Source organism: Oryza brachyantha, chromosome 7, assembly GCF_000231095.2.
Source record: "Oryza brachyantha chromosome 7, ObraRS2, whole genome shotgun sequence".
In the NCBI taxonomy this organism is placed as follows: domain Eukaryota; kingdom Viridiplantae; phylum Streptophyta; class Magnoliopsida; order Poales; family Poaceae; genus Oryza; species Oryza brachyantha.
The window spans coordinates 3,623,187-3,643,820 of NC_023169.2; the positions used below are offsets into that span (position 1 = coordinate 3,623,187).

General features: G+C 36.5%; 1 protein-coding gene across 1 annotated transcript; it reads left to right on the forward strand.

Annotated features, from left to right (window-relative positions):
- The first annotated feature begins 13,824 nt into the window (after nt 1–13,824).
- LOC102711713 lies at nt 13,825–17,163 on the forward strand. The gene is made up of 7 exons (XM_040525652.1): nt 13,825–14,236; nt 14,821–14,907; nt 15,035–15,292; nt 15,390–15,554; nt 15,713–15,766; nt 15,919–16,065; nt 16,341–17,163. Exons 1-7 carry the CDS (start codon nt 14,081–14,083, stop codon nt 16,716–16,718), a joined length of 1,245 nt encoding a protein of 414 aa, XP_040381586.1. The 5' UTR covers nt 13,825–14,080; the 3' UTR covers nt 16,719–17,163.
- The last annotated feature ends 3,471 nt before the right edge of the window (nt 17,164–20,634 follow it).

A 20,634-nucleotide genomic window follows, 5' to 3' on the forward strand; every position in this document is an offset into this window, starting at 1 on the left:
CTCCCTTCAGATCCATAATGCTCGCCCTTTTGGATAAAGACTGAAGTTAAACTTTTAAAACTTTGACTATCAATAGCTTTTTAAAATATTTAGTTTGAAAACACTAGGATAATATGCATAGGTTAGTATTAAAAATACTTTAATAAAAGCAAACATATATATATATATATCATGATACAAAATTATGGTTAAAGATAGGTTTTGGAGGCTGTCCTTGTCCAAACGATAGGAATTATCAAACTGGAGAGAGTATCTGCTAATTTCCTCACTGTTTGCTCTACTGATTGGCCAAGCTGGCTACCTTACTGCCAGCAGTAACGGATCAACTCTGGATATCCACTGTTTTTTGAGGGTGAGGGCATGAGGCAAACTCGGATCTTTGTCAATCTACAAATGATCCTGTAGTGGTACAGTGGAGTGCAGCAGATACATGTATTGCCTGTGCAAATGATGGCGGATTTCGGCAGAATTGAATTGGAGACGGTGCCTGTCTTCGTAGCTTCAATGTTCAAATGATGTGGTCTGCCGGTACCTGTCCATGCACGCACACTCTGATACTAATACATCTCTGTCTCCCAGTACAAACAAGGTTATGGATCTATCAGCTTGACATTTCACTCTCAGCTGCAAACTTATGATGGTCCACGCTCTCAGCTTTCTCCCATCACACCACTGCTTTCGCCATCCATCTAAAATGACTATTTTTTTCTCAAAAATAAATACACCTCGATTGGAACATACGGACCTTTGCTAGTTTGTATGACAGATTATGGACATGAAAATTGCTCATATGGATGAATTAAATATCACTATAATGCTAACAAATACTCCCTCTATTTCATATTATAAGACTTTCTAGGTTTGACTAAATTCATACATGTATCAATATACATGTATCAATGTATATGTTTTACATGTATCAATATACATGTATCGTGTATCAATGTATATATTTTGTATGTGTCTAGATTCGTTAGCACATATATAAATGTAGACTAGATCAGAAAGTCTTATAACATGGAACGGAGAGAATAACTTGGAAAAGTTATCAAAGCAATGTTGATGTAGAAAGTTTTTGGAGAAATCGCACTTCTGAAAGCGTGACACAGATAATCCATACCTCATACCGACTGCTCTTTCCCTATCAGTGGTCGCTGTATGTGTGTTTCAGTGGAAGATCAGAGAAGTGAATGCCTAGACCAATGTTGGTGAAACTGAAACCTTACCAACCTCCCCTTTACACAGCTATAAGCTTTCAAGTGTGTGCTGAAAATGTGTGTCATGTATCCAAATCCTAGTGTTGGCCTTACTCGCCAGAAACACTGACACTCCAAACCACATAAAAGGTAAATTTGTATCCATCTGCAGAGTTTGCAAGCAAACAAATGGACTGTCATTGGGTTTTGAATCCCTCCCAGCATGCACATGACTTTCTTTTAGATAAATGGAAAGCAATGCATGTGACTACCTAACACATATTTTGCTGGTATCCTGGTGAATCTTTGAGCTGAATGCTCACCTGCACTTCACCAGAGAATATCACAGGCATAAAACCATACCATTGTACTGCTAGATTTCCCTCATGAAACATAGTTAATCCCTCACAAATTATACACAGCCCATCTTGCTGGCAGTATCTTCTTTTGAGAGTAATCAGTTGATCAACATGATTGGCAAAAGGCTCAACTTTTTTCATATCCATCAAGGAAAACAGTTGGCATTGTGTGGATGAAATGTAGCTTTCAAAATCCAATCCTGCATTGCCTGCTCAGATGGGTTTTGAGGGCAGGGTCCTCTCCATGTCCCCATAGTTGGTACATGAGTGACAGGATCAGCTTGCAGCCTCATAAGCTGTGACAGTGTGAGGTCCCCTCTCCTCTCTCTCTGCTCACCATGTATCATACACAGTACCAGCAGCCTTTTTGGAGTCCAGACACTGCTCCATTATTGTGTGTGTCTCCTAGGCTAGACCCTTTGTCATTTGGCCTCTTCTTCTAGGACAACTGCCATGAATCTCAGTTCTCAAGCTCACATAGTGCCTTGCATGGATTCATCTGGTGATGTGCTATTACAGCCAACACTCAACATTTTGGTTTAACTGGATGAGCACAGTTAGTTTAAAAGATACTTTCAGTACAAATCTTGCACCTTTCCAGTATGACATTGGAAATATAGATGCATAGGATTGTGGTCGCGAACCAAACAACCCCTAACATCTTATGTATCCATGTATAGGTTGAGCAATCTTTGCAGTGCTCCATTTCAAGAATAACAAAAAGATTAGGCTGATTTGATGATAATAAACTGGTGCTTGCACATCTCCTACCTCCCACCCACTTGTGGTAGGGCATGTCTCTATCATTTTGTGGACACAAGTGATTTGGCAACTTGATCACACTAACGATTTAGATCATGATCCTTAATTAGTTTTCTGCAAAAATATTCCCCTTGGTGGTCAGGGAGCAAAGATGCCCCTTTTTATAAGTTGTGTGGTTATCGATCAATGCATGATGTGTGTATTGATTTCTTAAAGGGTATTGGAGAATGATTGGCATATCACAGTAGTAGTGTAGCACTAGCAAACAGCAGATCCATTTTAGTGTCTGAACCATTCAACCAAAAAAAAAATAGTATTATTCACCCGCCAATAAATTTCATCAAGGTATTGGAGCATTCTCTGCTCACTGCATACATACAATTTACAATTCCTGGAACACTGTATGCATGCATCATCATGTGAGAATCTCTACTGTACATTCCTATCAATTGTCACCATACCCCCATGAAGCAGGAGGAGCATGGTGCATACATACTAGATTTCTTCCATTTTCAATTCATTCCAAGTTTGTGTTGCAGCCTTTGCAGGAGCTAGCTAGCATTGCTCTCTTCTCTCAACACAAGATGATGGTAGGAAGATCAGAAGGGATCACTTTTTTGGCCTTTGATGATATGAGTGGAGAAATCTACCCAGCTAAGGTTTAGTGGGAGCAGCCCATGTGATGATGGTGGGGGTGCAATTGGATCATGTCATCTCCTTTTTTTTTTCTCACCCCTTCCTTTTTCTTGTGTGACAAAGGTGACATGGCCTCATGTGATGATTGATGCATGGGAGAAAAGAAAAAAAAAACTAGTAGTAGCAAACTAGCAAATGCAAAGTGCTCTTTGCTGAAAATGCAAGAGGAAAGTGGCTTTCTTTGCAATGGCATAAACCTAAGAGATATGTTGGTGAATTTCATGAGTGCCTGCATTATAGAACCATAGATGGGGTACTAGCTTAGCTTTTGCATGGTGCTTTTCTTTTGATAATTGTGGTGATGCAAATGCAGCACAGTGTCCTCAGAATATCGGTTAGTGCAATAATTCATTTTGATGAACTAACTGTTGTTATGGTTTTTGTTAGTTGAGATATGACACCACATAATGTTAGCATCACTCCTAATTTCCTTTATTTATAATGACTTATCAATTGTTGTTTTTTTGAAAAATAGTTTGAAAAAAAAACACAGAGAGGGCTCTAGGAAAGATGCCCTTTACACTCCAAGTTCTGTTGTTCCATGAAAAGTGAGAAGATTGCCATGCCTTTTCTTGCTTGCATAGATTCCATCTGTTGATTGGTATAGCTATATATGCTTTTTAGGAAGGGATCGATCCATGGCGTTCATCTTCAATAACACGCAAAATGAAGCAAATGTGACCGAAGTTGCTCCTCACCGAACACAGGAGAGTGTCCGTAGATGAGATGAACCAGAATATTGGCATCATCGTCATCAGAAAGTAAGATTTGTCATATGCCTCTGCATCGACGCATATCACCTTAATTACTGGTACCTATCTCACTCTATATGCTCAAAAAACTATTTAAAAAGTATTATTGCTATATCAAAATATAACTAGTTTTACAATTTAAAATTGTCTTAAAATACGCTTCATTTGTTTCATATTGTAAAATGTTTTAGCTATGTCTAGATTTATCTATATATCAATATATATTATTTATATATATGTCTAAATATATTAGGTAGTAATTGTTTTTACATCTATCGCATCATCTCAATCGATCGTAACCTTGAACGATTTGATTTCTTTACATGTTTTCTTTATCTCAATTCATCACAGCTATTCTTTTGTCCTAACACTAATCTCTAAAAAGTCATAGGTACTTTGAGACAGAGGCGGTACATTTTTAGCTCATTTTGTTGAATCACATGGATCAGTAGACAGTACATAGGCTAAATTATGTCTGGCACAGAAAACATAGTAATAAATTAGTATATGATTAATTAATTATTAATTATTAAAAATATAAAATAGATTAATATGATTTTTAAAAAACAACTTTTCTATAAAAACTTTTTACAAAAAATACACTGTTTATCAGTTCGAAAAGTATGCGCGCAGAAAACGAGGTGGCTTAGTTAACTTACAAAGCATATCCGAACGCGGCCTTACCTCTGGAGTGACCCGGCCCGGTCAGTGCTCATGTATAATGACTGTAAACTAAAAATATATATATATATATTATTATCATCCGTAGGAATTGGATAAATGTAGCTATGATGTGATAGTGAGTGAAAAGGATGACTCCATGAATAAAAAAAATTACAGCTTGATTGTCTGTGAACAATGGAAATCTTGAAGAGAGGTCAACAGATGCCTATAGGCACTAGTACTGTCATTTGGACCGTAAAGCATGTGATGTGTTCATTTTAAAATATAAATATTTTTAGTTTATTTACTACAGACTAGAAAATATTAAAAAAAATCTTATTTAAGTTATTTTAGTGGTTAACTTTTGAATCTTAAATTGATTAGATTCTTTTTATATGCATTTGATTGACTATACAATGATTGAAAGTATAAGAACCCGTCCAACAATACTTATATTATGTAGAAAATTTGTATGTTATGATGCTTATATTTTGAAAGAGAGCGAGTAAAATAACAAAACATCCCAGCTAATTAATTAGTTTAATCCTAGTATGTTATGATCAGAGAGTTGCTGTAACTTTGGATTCCTGAACATAATTTACTCCTGATGGGTAAAAAGGACATGGTGATTAATGTGTAGTGACGGGCCCATCCAAAACCAATCATGGTGGAGCTGCAGTAGTAACTGTGACAGTATTGACCAGATGTTTCGACTGTGTGACTCCTAACAAATTTTTTGAGCCTAACTAATCTATCATTAGCACATGTTGGTTACTGTAGTACTTATGATTAATTATGTCCTAATTAGACTTAAAAGATTCGTCTCAAGATTTCTTACACAACTGTGCAATTAGTTTTTTGATTCATCTATGTTTAATGCTCCATTTAAATGTCCAAAAGTTTAATGTGATGTTTTTGAAAATAAATTTTAGAAATTAAACAAGGCCACTGTTGTACGCGTTTCACGTGCTGTGTGTTCGCCCCAGCGCAAGTGGAAAGCGGCCGCCAGTACTGTGTCACGGGCGGAGCCGGTTGCTTCTTTTTCCCGACCAAGATGAAAAGGGTTGAAAGCGTAGCAAAAAAAAAAAAAAAACCCATAATGGTTCACTAGTCGAACCGTCGGATCATCGGGGTTTTTAATAATCATACTTAATTTATATTATTTTTAAATTTTGATATACAATCGTCATAAATAGATAAAATATGTATAATTTATAATGTGATACTGCCATACTACTGATTAAAAAGCGGTTTAATTTAAAAAGGCAATCTATTCACTTCAAAATCGGCTAGTTTGCCCAAAAAACCAGCTGGTTAACTGGTTTTTACCGGTTCAATTACAGGAGCGGTATTTAAGCAGAACCGAGCCATCGAGGTTGTTGGTTCTGGTTTTTTTCCAATTCAATCGTTGTTCAGTATGGTTTTTTTTACTATGGTTGAAAAAGACTTAGTCTTTTGTGGCATCTCAACGAAGACTATGATCGGTGGATCCAAACTTTAGTAAAACAAATCATGTCTCCTTTCATGGTTTACTCATTCTTGCTCTATTTCATATCACACTTAAGGTTATTAATTTTTGCCCTATCTACTTGCATGCTTAGTTTACCTAGTCGGTGACCTTATATCTTGATCGCATATCTAGCTGGTCAGCTTTGATTCATATACACATTGCTTTTGATAGATATAACTTGGTTTGGTTTTCTTGCAAGTTTGCTTCTCTGTTCTTGATGGAGATCCTGTTAGTATTCAATGAAAATTATGTTAGTCCTCAGCGGAACTTCTGTTAGTTTTGTTGCTTCTGCATTAGCTTTAAAAGTATAAATTGCCTATTCACCCCATCTAGGAGACATAAAGGTCCTTTCATCGTGAGGACGATATTTCATTTAGAGTGTCCTAGGTGTGTAAGGTTTTGGTAGGGGTTTCTCACACGATAGTGAGCCTATCTTAGTCACATACACGCACGTGGCTAAGTTGTCGGGGCCCAGAGAAGTGGTTTAGGTGGCTGGAGCTAAGCTTGGGAAAATCATATTATGAGTTTGATTCACTTGCAGGCCACACCCATGTTTGGAGCATTTGAGTCTTGTTTAATTCATGTAGGTAAATATGTACACCTCTCATTAGAGCAATAACTATTCGAATTGTCATATCCACAGTTACATACAAAGCTTGATGTGTTTCTCACTCATGTTAGCATCAAACTTGGGTTATGTTATGATTTGGTTTAGTCATGATTGATGATGGATGTGTAGGAAATGTTTATATGGGCAATGGTGACCCATGTATGATGTTAGAGCAATGGTTGTGCTCATTTTAAATTCATCAGATTTATATGCTTGTTTTCCAGAAATTTCATACTTTTTTGACTTTTTATTTGTCCAAAAAACTTAATTTTAGGACAATCATTATATTTAAGTTTGATAAAGTGGATATAAATTAAGTTTGATAAAGGGGATCTAAATGCATTGGAGATCGCTAAGGTAGAGGGAAAATTCATTGAGATTTATTACAGTGGTAAATATTTGCGTTGGAGTTTACTCAAATGAAGAATTTATTACCTTTTCAACTTGCATTGGTACATTAAGTAAGGGAGAATTTTGCTACAGGACATCGTGACTTTGGGAAAATTAGCTTGGGGACACCACGGTAGTGAAGTTTTAGGAGAAGACACTACCGATAGTTGAAAAATAGCCACAGGACACCGCCTTCCATTGTTTAGTGTATATGTGCTGACATGGAGAGAGAAGGGAAATTTTGATGCGAATAGACCGAAATTCCATTGCTTGATTCAGTTGAATACTTTGGATCCACCGGCCCCAATCCATCCTCTCTTCTCTTGGCAGACCCCACACACACACACATATATATATATATATAGGCTCCATGAGTCGGGGTCTAAAAACATATCAAATCACCTCTAAATTTCGATTTATATGGCTCATTAGATTCTTCATATCAAAATCTTGTAGCACGCAAAATTTTTTTATTTTTGGAGATTTTTAAGTATTTTTTTGAGATTTTTAAAAGTGACTATCAATAAATAAATTTATGCATAGTTGTTAATGCCAAAATCTGGTAAGGTTCTTTAATGGATTGGGTTAAGTAAAGTACACAATCAGTCGATGAAAAGCTTATCCAGAAGAATCTATTTTTAAGAAGAAATCATGAAGATCATGGTACGACAGTTAAATTTTATCTAGTAAGTAGGCATGGTTTAATAATTTTCTTTTATCTTTAGGAAGTTTGTCTCATGTTCGATTAGAACTATGCTTCCATTTATATCTATGAAACATGTGTCTGTCCAATTAGGACTAAGTCTAATGTCCGATTAGGACTAGGTTTTCTTTTGTCTTTAGAAAACATGTGTCATGTCCAATATGTACTAGGTCTAGTGCCCATTTAGTATTTATACATTTTCTTTTGTTTTTAGCGAACATGTGTCTTGTCTGATATTGACTAATATTTACCCATGGGTATAAATATGTATACCCGAAGTCGTAGTAAAATATCACATAGATAAATGACTACTTTTAGCACATCACCACCCTTATTTTCAAGGTTTTTATCACCGCCGGAACTTGGCACTTGAGTGGGGCTGCATCGCTTCAATTTCCGGTGAATGGGTAAGTCCTAAATTTCATCGGCCCCGACAATTGTATCGATTAGATTAGGACTTTCTCGGTTCAGTCCAATATTCTGATCTAGTTGTACGACTGCTAGTTGTTGTATCAGTTTCAATTTAAGATACTTTTGCATTTTTTTATTGATCTGGTCAATATTTAGTAATCGTATCGGCTAGATCGAGACTTTGTTGGTTTGGTCAAATATTTCGATCAAAACATGTTTTTAGTGATTATATCGGTTCGGTTCTAAGTTACTCTTGTATTTTAGATTGATCTGGTCAACTATTTTGAGTGATTTACGTTGACTTGATATTTCTGTTTGATATCTTCAATCTTGTATTGTCTTTGTTAGGTCCAATTTATCACATTGGGTCTATTAAATAGTTTGTATCAAATTGATTTACCTTGCTCACTATTTTACGGAGTTTAGCCGATAAGTTATCAATCATCGACTCATCAGATTGATATTCTGCTTAGGTTTGCTAATCGGTCAATCATTCGAATGCATCGGTTTGGTCCGACATATTAAGATTATCTTTAAAGCTAGATTAGATAGATTATGTTGGTAGACGTATGCTTGCTATCGTCTAATGGTAACCGTCGGCTAATAGCCAATTGCATTATTATAATGTTTTTACACCTATCGGCTTTATTCAAGTTAGTATACACCCATCATTATTTCATCATGGCTTCAACCGATGAGCCATTTAAGTGTTGCATAAGCTTATAAGAGTTACATGCAAGTTGTTTTTAGCCGATTGTAAAAAAAATCATTATATATTTAACTATTTGAGTTTATTTACCGATTGTTCAATATATTGGCTAATCACTGTCACATCAACATCATATCGGCTGGGTCCTAAAATATCAATCGGCTTGATAGATGATCGACTTCTTTTATCCTTGATCTTGTAAGTTGCTGGATTAAACTGACTGGCACGTTCACGTCTTATGATGGTTTAGGTCTTGTACTAAAGCGAAACAGAGATGGCTAGGCTTTCATGCGCGACACGTAGAATTGCTAAATTTAGTGTCAGCAATAGCTAAATGTATTACCATACGAGGCGGATGAATCCATTTATTTCATATATTATACACCTATTAATTCCCTTGAACAAAGCTAATGTTACGCAACTCCCGGCGCTACAGTATCAAATATTCCCATGATCTCACCTCGCTGCTCAGGGTAAGAAGGAGAAGGGATCCAATGTTACTGACACGGTGGGTCCCACACAAAAACACTTTGTGTAGAGGGTGGCGTGACGTGAGCGGCTCACGGATGTGTCTCCCCGCCTCTCTCTCTCCGTACGCCGTCTCGATGACAGGTGGGTCCCACGAGGCGGTGGGTGCGTGCTCCGGGCTTTTGGTGGGCACGGGCTCGCACGTGTCGCAGGCCGGACGGGACGTGTCGATGGGCCCGCGCTGGCCCCACCCCGGTCAGCATGTGGCCCCACCGTGCACTGCCCACCCACGTCTACGCAGCTGCTAGCCACACGCGGGGGGTGTACCTGAGAAAGAGAGAGTTTTGAATTTTTTTAATTGGCGATTCATTACATCCGATCAAATTAATTTCAATTACATAAATTAAAATATATTTTAAAAATAAGTTTTGAAAATAAATTACGTAGTTTAACATATAATAGATTTGAGAAGCATCAAGAAACTTATAATTAAGAATAGTATATTATAGTCTACATCATAAACAAATTAAATAAAATATGTTGTGTTTTAACAACGAAAAATCAAGACAGGCACACTAAACTCTGTTACGAGAGTTTCAGCCAAGTTTTCTGGGTCATACTTCTTTTGATTTTTTTTATTTGATGCAACTATTTAATTTTATTTTAAATAGTACATAATGACGGCTGATAAAAATCTTTTAATTTCTAATTTTTATTTTTTTATTATAGTGAACGGTGGTGAGTGGTGGTGACGTGAATTTTATATCCTATTCAGGTGAAACATCTACTTCTTTTATGTTTACAAAATATAGAAGAGTAATGGTAGTGCTAGTGTGATTTTATGTTTGTTGTTAATTGTATTTCTACCTCTAACTGGATATAATTGGCAAAAAGTAAATAAACCAGGCTATAAAAGACAAAAAAAAATCAAAACCATATTGGTAGGTAAATGACTTCTTAATATAAAAGAGAAAAAGAAATAAATGAGAATATAAGACAAAAAAATTTAAATGGCAGATATGTGGAAAAGAAAGCTAAATTCGGCTCCAGTAGGATTCAAACCCAGTACCAATACACACGCCTTATCCATTTGGCTACACAAGCCTTTTGTGCAATTATCGTTTAATAATCTTATTAAACAAACCGATTTGGTCACACTGATGGACGACGAAAACATTCTGTATTTTTATAATAACAGAGACATATATCTTTTTGCTATTTATTTTTAGAAACAAACTCTTCAAACTTATGTACAAAATCTGAACCATCTTGTCATGCTAGTCCTGCTTACAAATTATAGCACGGTAGTGTTACATTGTCACACTAGACGAAATGATATGGTTAAATAGTGCAGATTTTGGAAATATATTTTATTATGATTTTTAAAAAGTAATATTTAAAAGGTGCATTTAATAAAACAAATTCCAAAGTTTTTCACATCAGCCTTTTCTTTGAACTACATATTACCCGTACGTTATAACAGGATTTAATTAAAGAAAATGTCGATTAACCGATTGCTACTATCTTTTATATATATTATATATTAATTGATGTATATATTGTTCTAAAGTATTTTTTAAATAAATTGGGGAGTTGATGGAGGATTATAGTACCTCTACCACCTTCTTAAAAAATGAGTCGGGTGGCGCTGGATTCACCATCAACGCTGCTCGTTTACAAAATTGTACAAAAATAAAATTATCAGGGGCATGGTTTTGCCACCGTCAGCCGGAAACTACCATCCCTGGTGGTATTTTGATGTACAAAATTTAAATTCGTATTTTTCAAATCTCATATTATGGTCACAGTTAGTGCATGGTTGTGAGAGCCATACCTGTGATTTTTGACTTAATGAAGAAAAAAGAAAGAATCAAGAAAAAAAACCATAACATCACATTTGATAACAATAGAAATAATATAATATAATATAATATAGTATAGTATAATATAATATAATATAATATAATATAATATAATACAATATATAATACAATATAATATAATAGAATATAATACAATACAATATAATATAATATAATATAATATAATATAGTATACTATAGTATAATATACTATAGTATAATATAGCATAGTATACTATAGTATAATATAATATAGTATAATATAGCATAGTATAATATAGTATAATATAATATAGTATAGTATAGCATATTATAATATAGTATAATATAATATAATATAGTATAACATAATATAATATAATATAATATAATATAATATAATATAATATAATATAATATAATATAATGCTTCAGTTATGCCAAAAATATAAAGTAACAATAGCATTTTACTTAAAAATAGAACAAAGTATCATTTTCAACTCAAATAAATTAACTAGTACTACGCCTGTATGTTACTGTAGACTAGGGCTATAAAGATTAGGACCAGGCTAGGATTGCTAGATTAAAGACAGGATAAATTGTATTTTATATCATATTTTTTATGTAAGCTTTAGGCCTTGTTTAGTTTGAAAAAAAATTAAAAAAACATTGCATCAGAACTTTAAACACACATTTGAAGTATTAAACATAGTCTAATTATAAAACAAATTTCAGATTCCACCTGTAAACCGCGAGACGAATCTTTTAAGTCTAATTAATCCGTTATTAGCACATGTTGGTTACTGTAGCACTTATGCCTAATCACGTCCTAATTAGGCTCAAAAGATTCGTCTCACTATTTCCTCCATAATTGTGTAATTAGTTTTAATATTTATATATATTTAATGCTTCATTTAGATGTCCAAAAATTCGATGTGATGTTTTTGGAAAAAGTTTTTGGAACTAAAGAGTACCTTACTTGCTCTGTCACAGGAAAAATGGATTTCTAGACATGAATCTGGATATAGTGATTGTCCAAATTTATTCTTAGAAATTGTTTTATAGATGAAGGGCATAGCTTATATGAACCTTAAAACTATTTTTTAAAATTTTGGATAAAGTAAATTTGTCTTTATTATAGTTTAGAGTACCTTAGAACAAAATTTTTAGCACACACTAATGATCTCAAGACATGTCAGTTTCGGTACGCTGGCGAACTCTTATCTCTATACATTACATATATTTTCCAAAAAGATATTAAACAAGGGTAGAAAAGTTATTTATGGTGGTTTAAACCGAAACAATTACAAAGTGAAAATATACGTTTGATCATTCGTCTTATTCAAAATATTATATAATTACTAATAGTTTTATTATAATTTAATTTATTATTATAGAAACTTTAAGTATGACTTATAATTTTATATATTTAAATAAAATAAATGTCCAAAGGTAAATATAAAAGTTAATGATGACATGTAAAAATCCAAGGAGGGAGTATTTCGGAACTAGAAACAAAACGTTACCTCCTAGTAGCCCTTTACACACGGAAATGCCATATTTTAAGCTTACATATTTTCCAATTTAGGGCATGATTAAAATAATAGAAGGATAAAAATACATAATTTTAATAAGAATACACTTGTAAAGTAAGGTCTCAAAACAAAAGAGAAATACTTTAACGTCGTTTGATTGGACCGCATGAAAACAAAAAAAATGAAGAGAGATAATAAAGACCTAAGAAAACAGTCCGCAAGCGTTGGAACTCGCCGTGAATTTTCTCCAAAACTGGTAAGGAACGAAGCATTCCATATAAATTTTATTGGATTCAATAGTACCCAATCATATGGGGAAAAAATCATACGTTCTCATCTTTTCTCTTTTACTCATGCTTATAAACAAAAATTTAAATTTTTAATCTTAAATTTCAAGTCAATTTTAGGGTTTTTCATATGTAAAACTTTTATTCAAAAATTATTATTTACAAATATGTCGTAACAATCATCCCTCCAAGATTCGTATAGTTTTTTCGTTTAAACAAATGATGCCTTAAAATTTGCTCACAATGGTCCCACCAGTCGATGTGCTAAACCGCCGGCCTGTCTGCATACCACTGTCAATTTTCTCACAACGTTCATAGAGGTTGTTTGTTTGATGTCTAAGTTTAGATATGCTTGTCATGAGGTAAAAATATGGGTAAAAATGGTTATCTATAATTGTGACAATGTTAGCTTAGTTTTAATGCACATGTGGCACTGAAATGCGACGTGTCAAAACGATTAATAAACCAAGGTCTTGTTTAGTTTCTAATTTTTTTTCAAAAACATTACATCGAATTTTTGGACACTTAAATAAAACATTAAATATAGATAAACCAAAAAACTAATTGCACAGTTATGTATGTAAGAAATCTTAAAGACAAATCTTTTGAGCCTAATTAGCCCATGATTAGCCATAAGTGCTATAGTAACCAACATGTGCTAATGACGGATTAATTAGGCTTAAAAGATTCGTCTCGCGGTTTCTAGGCTTACCGTGAAATTCATTATTTCATTCCTGTCAAAAACATTTTCCTAGATCCAATAAAACATTTGACATGACACTTCTGCTAAAAATTTTTCTCGATCTATCCACCACCCAAATACACCCTGAAATCATCGAGCTAGGCGAGGAGGGCATTTTGGTCAGAAAGTCCCAGAAATTAAAGCTCGGAAACGGCAAAAGCTATGGCGACCGACCGGTCTCTTCCCACTTCCCAGTGAAGCTCCCACTCTGCCACTCCACTCCCCAGCTGCACTTTCACTGCCGCTAGCTCTAGCACCATCCATTTCCAACCCAACCCGAATCCGGCCGGCCAATCACTCCGTTGCTCCGGCAATCCTCCGACCAGCCCTCGTCGGCGAGGAGCGTCGCGAAGGCGAACCTTCTTGCATTTTGGCCGGAGTAGGAGGAAAGCGAAGCTGAGCTGAAGTGGCGGTGTGAAAAAGCTTGAAGCTTTCTCAGATTGTTAATGGCGGTGGCGCGAGCGGGGATGGCGGCGTGGGTGGTGGCCGCGGCGGCGGCCTGCGCGCTGTGGGCGGCCGTCGCGGTGGAGGCCAGGTCGCCGGCGGCGAGGGTTCACCGGCACCTCAAGAGGCTCAACAAGCCTGCGGTCAAGAGCATCGAGGTTGGGCCAGTTCTTGGAAAACTTTGCAGAAAGTTTCATCTTTTATGGTTCTTCTGGGGGTTTATCACTGTCACTGGGCTTTGTGCTGATGCATTGGATGAAATGGACGTTCAAAATATGATGATTTTGAGCTGCAACTGCTAACATTTTGAGCTGGATTGAGTCGAGAAGTTGTGCACTATCTCATTCAGGGAAAAAAAAAGAGAAAGTTTGCCCCTCTTTTCTGTGATTCTTTTGGGCTGTTCTTGCTAGTGTTTTCTCATAGCTGCTTTAGAGAATTTTTTCGAGAAAGTTGCAATCTTTTGGAGCTACTCAAGCGAAAAAAAGCATGAAATATGTGTCCTGCTTTCAGGCTGGCTCTGGCAAAGTTGTATTATTCTCCAATGAAAAAGGGGATGAATGAATAATTCCTTTTCATCTTTCAGAACGTTTTTGAACAATGATTTATGCGTTTTCTGAAAAGTTGGAAACCTGAAGCATTCGTCCTTTTTATTTGTAATTATTATTATTATTATGAATTATTATTATTGTCATGAAGAATGCCATATCCGTTTGAAAGTTGAAACTGTGTACAAACCGTGCAGAGCCCAGATGGAGACATCATCGACTGCGTGCACATCTCCCACCAACCTGCATTTGATCATCCTCTACTCAAGAACCACACTCTCCAGGTAAAATGCTTCACTTTGTAATCATTTCAAACAACTCATTAAACCTGCATTTACCATAGTACATGGTCCAATCTGTTGCATTCAACATATATTTTTTTACCACTGTCAAAATCTTTTATCGGTGCAGATGAGGCCGGTCTACCACCCTGAAGGCTTGTATGATGATGACAAGAGAAGTGTGGCCTCTGACAATGCCGGCGAGAAGCCGATGCTCCAGCTATGGCATCAGAAGGGGAGATGCCCGGAGGGCACTGTCCCAATCAGGAGAACCAAGAAGGATGACCTGCTCAGAGCAAGCTCATTGCGCCAGTATGGCAGGAAACGGCATACCGCCGTGAATCCGATGTCCATTGATCCCAACATGCTCAATGAGGGTGGCCACCAAGTATGTACTCATACAAAATCATGTTGAAATCAATGAAACATGGCAACGGCATCGGCATGTTGGTACTAACCGAAACTGTTTCTTTGTGCAAATTCAGCATGCCATAGCGTACGTCGAGGGGGATAAGTACTATGGTGCCAAGGCCACCATTAATGTGTGGGAACCCAAGATTCAGCAGCCTAACGAGTTCAGTCTGTCCCAGCTGTGGATCTTGGGGGGATCATTTGGTGAGGATCTCAACAGCATCGAGGCCGGGTGGCAGGTACTGGAAAAACCAGAGCTCATGAGCTTCATCATATTCATACTCCTGTTAATTGAATGATGACCGTTTTCACGGTCGCTGCCGCTGCCACGATGCAAGATGCAACCTGGGGTGTGTGTCTGATCATTTGCGCTAACCACCATCCTTTGATTCAACAGGTTAGCCCGGATCTCTATGGAGACAACAACACTAGGCTGTTCACATACTGGACAGTAAGTTTCACAAACTCAGCTGTGCATGCTTATACTATGTACTACATGCTTATACTATTAATGATCTTTGTACTTTGGCAACAGACATTCTGTTGTTGATGCATTAACTTTGGTGTCCCTTACTTTGCTGTCATATTGGGGGTCTTTTATAGAGTGATGCTTACCAAGCAACAGGGTGCTACAACATATTGTGCTCCGGTTTCATTCAGATCAATAGCGAGATCGCCATGGGCGCGAGCATCTTCCCCATCTCGAACATCGCCGGCTCGCAGTATGATATCAGTATACTTATATGGAAGGTGAGGAATTAAACTATTATCAAGGCATCATCACATGGCATGCTTAGTGCCTTCAGAATTAGCACAAGAACTCATGGGCCAGAGAATCTCTGCCCACTTTCTGTAGTGCTCCTGTCCATGCTCCTTCACACACCTGGTTCTTTGAAAACTATTTCCTCCAAATCAAATGTACTATGAATGCATAATCAATACAAATGTGGCATCTCTAGTGATTCTATTATCTAAAAAAACCTTCTAATTGATGATCATGTTCTTTGTGCTTCATCTGGGGGCAGGACCCAAAGGAAGGCAACTGGTGGATGCAGTTCGGCAAGGAGTATGTTCTGGGCTACTGGCCATCCTTCCTCTTCTCCTACCTCGCCAACAGCGCGTCGATGATCGAATGGGGCGGGGAGGTGGTGAACTCGGAGCCCGACGGCGCGCACACGTCGACGCAGATGGGGAGCGGGCAGTTCCCGGAGGAAGGGTTCGGGAAGGCGAGCTACTTCAAGAACATCCAGGTGGTGGACAGCAGCAACCAGCTGAAGGCGCCCAGGGGGGTGGGCACCTACACCGAGCAGTCCAGCTGCTACGACGTGCAGAACGGCAACAATGGCGACTGGGGCACCTACTTCTACTACGGTGGCCCGGGGAAGAACTCAAACTGCCCATGACATTGACATGGTGATGATGATGATGAGCTGATGCTGTGTGTGTATATGATGGGTACCCCATTTCACCATGAGAGCAAGTGTAACCAAGCAAGCATTTCATGTGTGCAAATACAAGATTGATCTTGGATTTGTTTCTTTAGCCCTAGGTAGTAGTAGTGTGTAACATGTGTATGTGCCCTAGTGATTTCTTGGGTTCTTTTTTTTTTCTATTCTTTTTTTCTTAGTTTTTCTTTTTTTTTCTTTTTCTGATGTGCCATGTAAAAGTTTCTGAAGAGAAGCATGGCGTGAGGTGGTGGCGGTGCAGGGGTGGTGGTGATTACCTATAAATTTGTGGGTTTTGCAAGTCAAACGGCTTGGTAAGCTGTGATCAGTGACTGTTTAATTCGGTGTGGTGTTAGCTGATAAAAGTGACTTGGGAGACCGTTTAATTTGTGAGGATGGAAGCTTGGAAATTTCGGCAGATTCAAAACAAAAACGAATGTGTATCTTCCTTGCCGGGCTACCTAAACTCATCCTGATAAAGGAGAGGCTAGGAGCCTAGGAGGAGGGTATAACCAAACGGTTTGAAATGGATCCTCTGATGCAGTTTGAAAAAAGGAAGATGGACACGAGCAACCAAACACAACCGCAGCATTCTTGGAGCCTACTCGCTGCTCGGAATATGTTTGTTTGCTCTGAGAGGGGTTCCGGGAAGAGGAAAGTAATAGATTAGTATATGATTATTTAATTATTAATTATAAAAATTAATAGGTTAATATGATTTTCTAAAATAACTTTCCTATAGAAAATTTTTGAAAAAAATATACAACTGTAAGGCATGACTTGATGGCTCTAGGTGGGCCAGATTTTGGGCTGGTCTGGGTTAGGTCACAGCAGCATCACGGCCCAACAACATTTTGTAGGTGTTTTTGCACCCTATTATTTCTGATCCCCATATTCGACTAGTGTCATTGATTGCAGTTCCAAAATTACATATGGTACTGTAATTCTGTTATACAACTATATAATAGTCTCTTTGATTTTTAATGTTTGACGCTACTGATTTTGAGACATGATTCATTGTTCCTTTTTCCTTTTTCTTCATTTTTTGCAACTATGCAAAAAAATATAAGTCATGTTTAAAGTTTCTTTACTAATAAAAAATCACAATAAAATAACAATAATTACATATATTTTTTAAAATATAAATAATCAAATATAAATTTAGAAGTCAACGACGTTAAACATAAATAGAATTTAAACGTCGAATTTGGATCATTTTAAGCTATAGGCCATCTTATGTTCTAAGCCGGACATGGATGAGCCTTAAATGGGCTGCTGGTTGCGGGTATTTATCGTTTTCTTGGGCTGATGTTGATTTTTCGTGCGTGCTAGCGTTGCGAGGCTATGTTAACTTTGGTTCTAGGAACGCTAATCAATTTTTGTCCTAAAGAAGATGTAATGATAAGCAAATTCAGGAAAAAATTGAAATGCCACTATTTAAAATAAGGAAAATATTTGAGGATAAAAATACTTTTAGCCTTCCAAGTATAACTCCAACCAACATTTAGCTGGGCATTAAGCACAATACAATATTGTTGTAAGGGTACTCTCATTTTTAGTGTGATATCAATACTGAAAATTAGGATGAGAGCCAGAATTTCTGTCATGCCTTTTTCTGCCGAGCCCACATTTTAGCCAAGTACTAAACATAAAACATTTTGATAAGGAACAATTTGAAGTTTTTTTTTTTGAAAATATATGTTAGGATAAGTGACACAGGGCGTCTTTAGTGTGGCATTATTGTCAAATAAGTGGGGATAAGATCCAGCACTGATGGCATTCCATTTCCTGATAAACCAATATTTACTAGCTCTCTCTCTCTCTCTCTAATTCTCTATATAACCTGGAGCTAGTGCTTAGTCTCATATAGCCATAAACCACACACAGCACACATTAGACCACAGATCAGAAATGGCGACACACACCTGCCAAGGATTCCTGTTAGTTCTTCTCTTGTGTTCTGCTGTCCCTGCACTTACCAGAGGTAATTAACTACTGAAACAAACTGTTTCATTTCTGCACATCAGGTTTCCTTTCAATTCTGTATGATGCTTCATCAATTTCTCTAAACATATTACCAGCATTTTTACATTTGCTTCACCCCAATAAAAAGTATCTCGAGGTACCGATGTCTCACGGTATCAAATAGTTTGATCTAATAGTGCACATCCTACTCGATTACATTCAATAGTGAAAAATGATTTGGTATCTCAAGATAACTTTTATTAGACCAGAACAAATATCTTTTTACATACATCACATATCATTTCCATTTCATTTTGACAAAGATGCATATGCTCCTCTTTTTTCTTTTTCTGGTATAAAACAAACAGGTGAAACTACAGATGCCATGGGCAGAAATGCAACGATCAAAGCTGACGTGACAGATTGCATCCACAACCCGGTGGACCCTCACCCGGCAGACAAGATCTTCTGCTGCGTGAAGGATAACGAGTGCTGGATGTCGATTCAGGAGTGCCTGGCAAATTGCCCCTGTGGGAAGAACTGTTCCTAGGAGCAGTTAATTAATCGGATGCTAATTAAGCCCTCTCCAATTAATTAATCCATATGAATGATCGGATGATTTCCTACCTTTATTTGATTGTAATGAAGTTTAATTAGACCATGAAAGCTGGAGATACGCAATATCTTGACATATTATATATTTTATGTCATGCATTTCCTTGAAATAAGCTGGAGCATTCAAATATTGGTATCTGATAGAGAGAGGTGGCAAGAAAAACATACTCCATCGGTATATCATTTAACTAATCCAAAGTACTATTGGGGTTTTCGTCGAGTGCCTATCCTACAGTAACAAATAAAATGCAAGAACTCTCTGCCCACCCATATTATCTACGTGGGTCCCCATGTGCTCATCTATGGTAAAGAGCTTATACAGTAGATTATCAATTCTGTAGTAAATAGCCATCACAAAAACCAGATAATTTTTTATCTTTTATCAATAAAAAAACAGTCTAAGATCTACTCCCTCCATCTTGGAATGACTTTATTTTTTGTCTTTTCATTTATCTCATAAATATTTCAAATTAAGAGCAACTAATGCATTGTAGTTTGGTAAAACGAAAAAAAACATAATGTATTGTAGTTTGAATAAGTCAAGGATAAGCTTTGCATCAGTATATGTGAGATGTGCTAAAAATAAAGTCTTTCATGGATGAAGGTAGTGCTACCTCTATTTTACAAATATTATGTTAATAGTAACTCACACTGATTACCATGACTTAGGGAATCCTCATTAATACTATTAAGGAGGGAGAGAATGTTAATATGTGGAGCGAGGGAGTAGGCAAGTAGGGTCGTAGCTAAACATATAGGGTAAATTTTAAATGCTAAAAATAAATTTCTTATGTACTAGTATTCGATTAGACACTAGACAACCATGATCTATGCTCTAGATATCCGTATCCATATTAATAGGAAATAACGATAGCATATTCGTATCCAGAAAGATTTTTTTTATTCGTCTCACAATCCAGGTTATCCGAGAATTATCTGCTCCAGATTATATCCGTATTCATTCTTTCTAGAGTTTTCATCCAGTCGATGGTAGTTTTACGATAAAGACGCCTTGGGATTGCCTAATTGTGTGGTCTACATACTCAGATAGTCTTGACGAATTAGAAGATCAAATAGTCTAGTGTAGGGTTTAGCCCTAGATTAGAGCAGGTACAACAACAGCTAAAAGCTAGATATAAACATAATTTAAGGAGATAAGAGACGAAAGATAGCCAGCTACAACGGACTCTGAGACGAAATATGTTTATAACAAGATCATGTATTAATAGTGTAATATATATTTTATAGATAACTATTGTATGGATTGACTATAGATGATTTGAAACAAGTAGTT

What these genes read in the sequence shown, in the direction of transcription:
- LOC102711713 (XM_040525652.1), top strand. Translation starts at nt 14,081, where the DNA reads ATGGCGGTGGCGCGAGCGGGGATGGCGGCGTGGGTGGTGGCCGCGGCG. An exon ending in GGCTGTTCACATACTGGACA is followed by an intron (nt 15,767 to 15,918) that starts GTAAGTTTCACA and finishes GGTCTTTTATAG; the next exon opens with AGTGATGCTTACCAAGCAAC. An exon ending in TCAGTATACTTATATGGAAG is followed by an intron (nt 16,066 to 16,340) that starts GTGAGGAATTAA and finishes ATCTGGGGGCAG; the next exon opens with GACCCAAAGGAAGGCAACTG.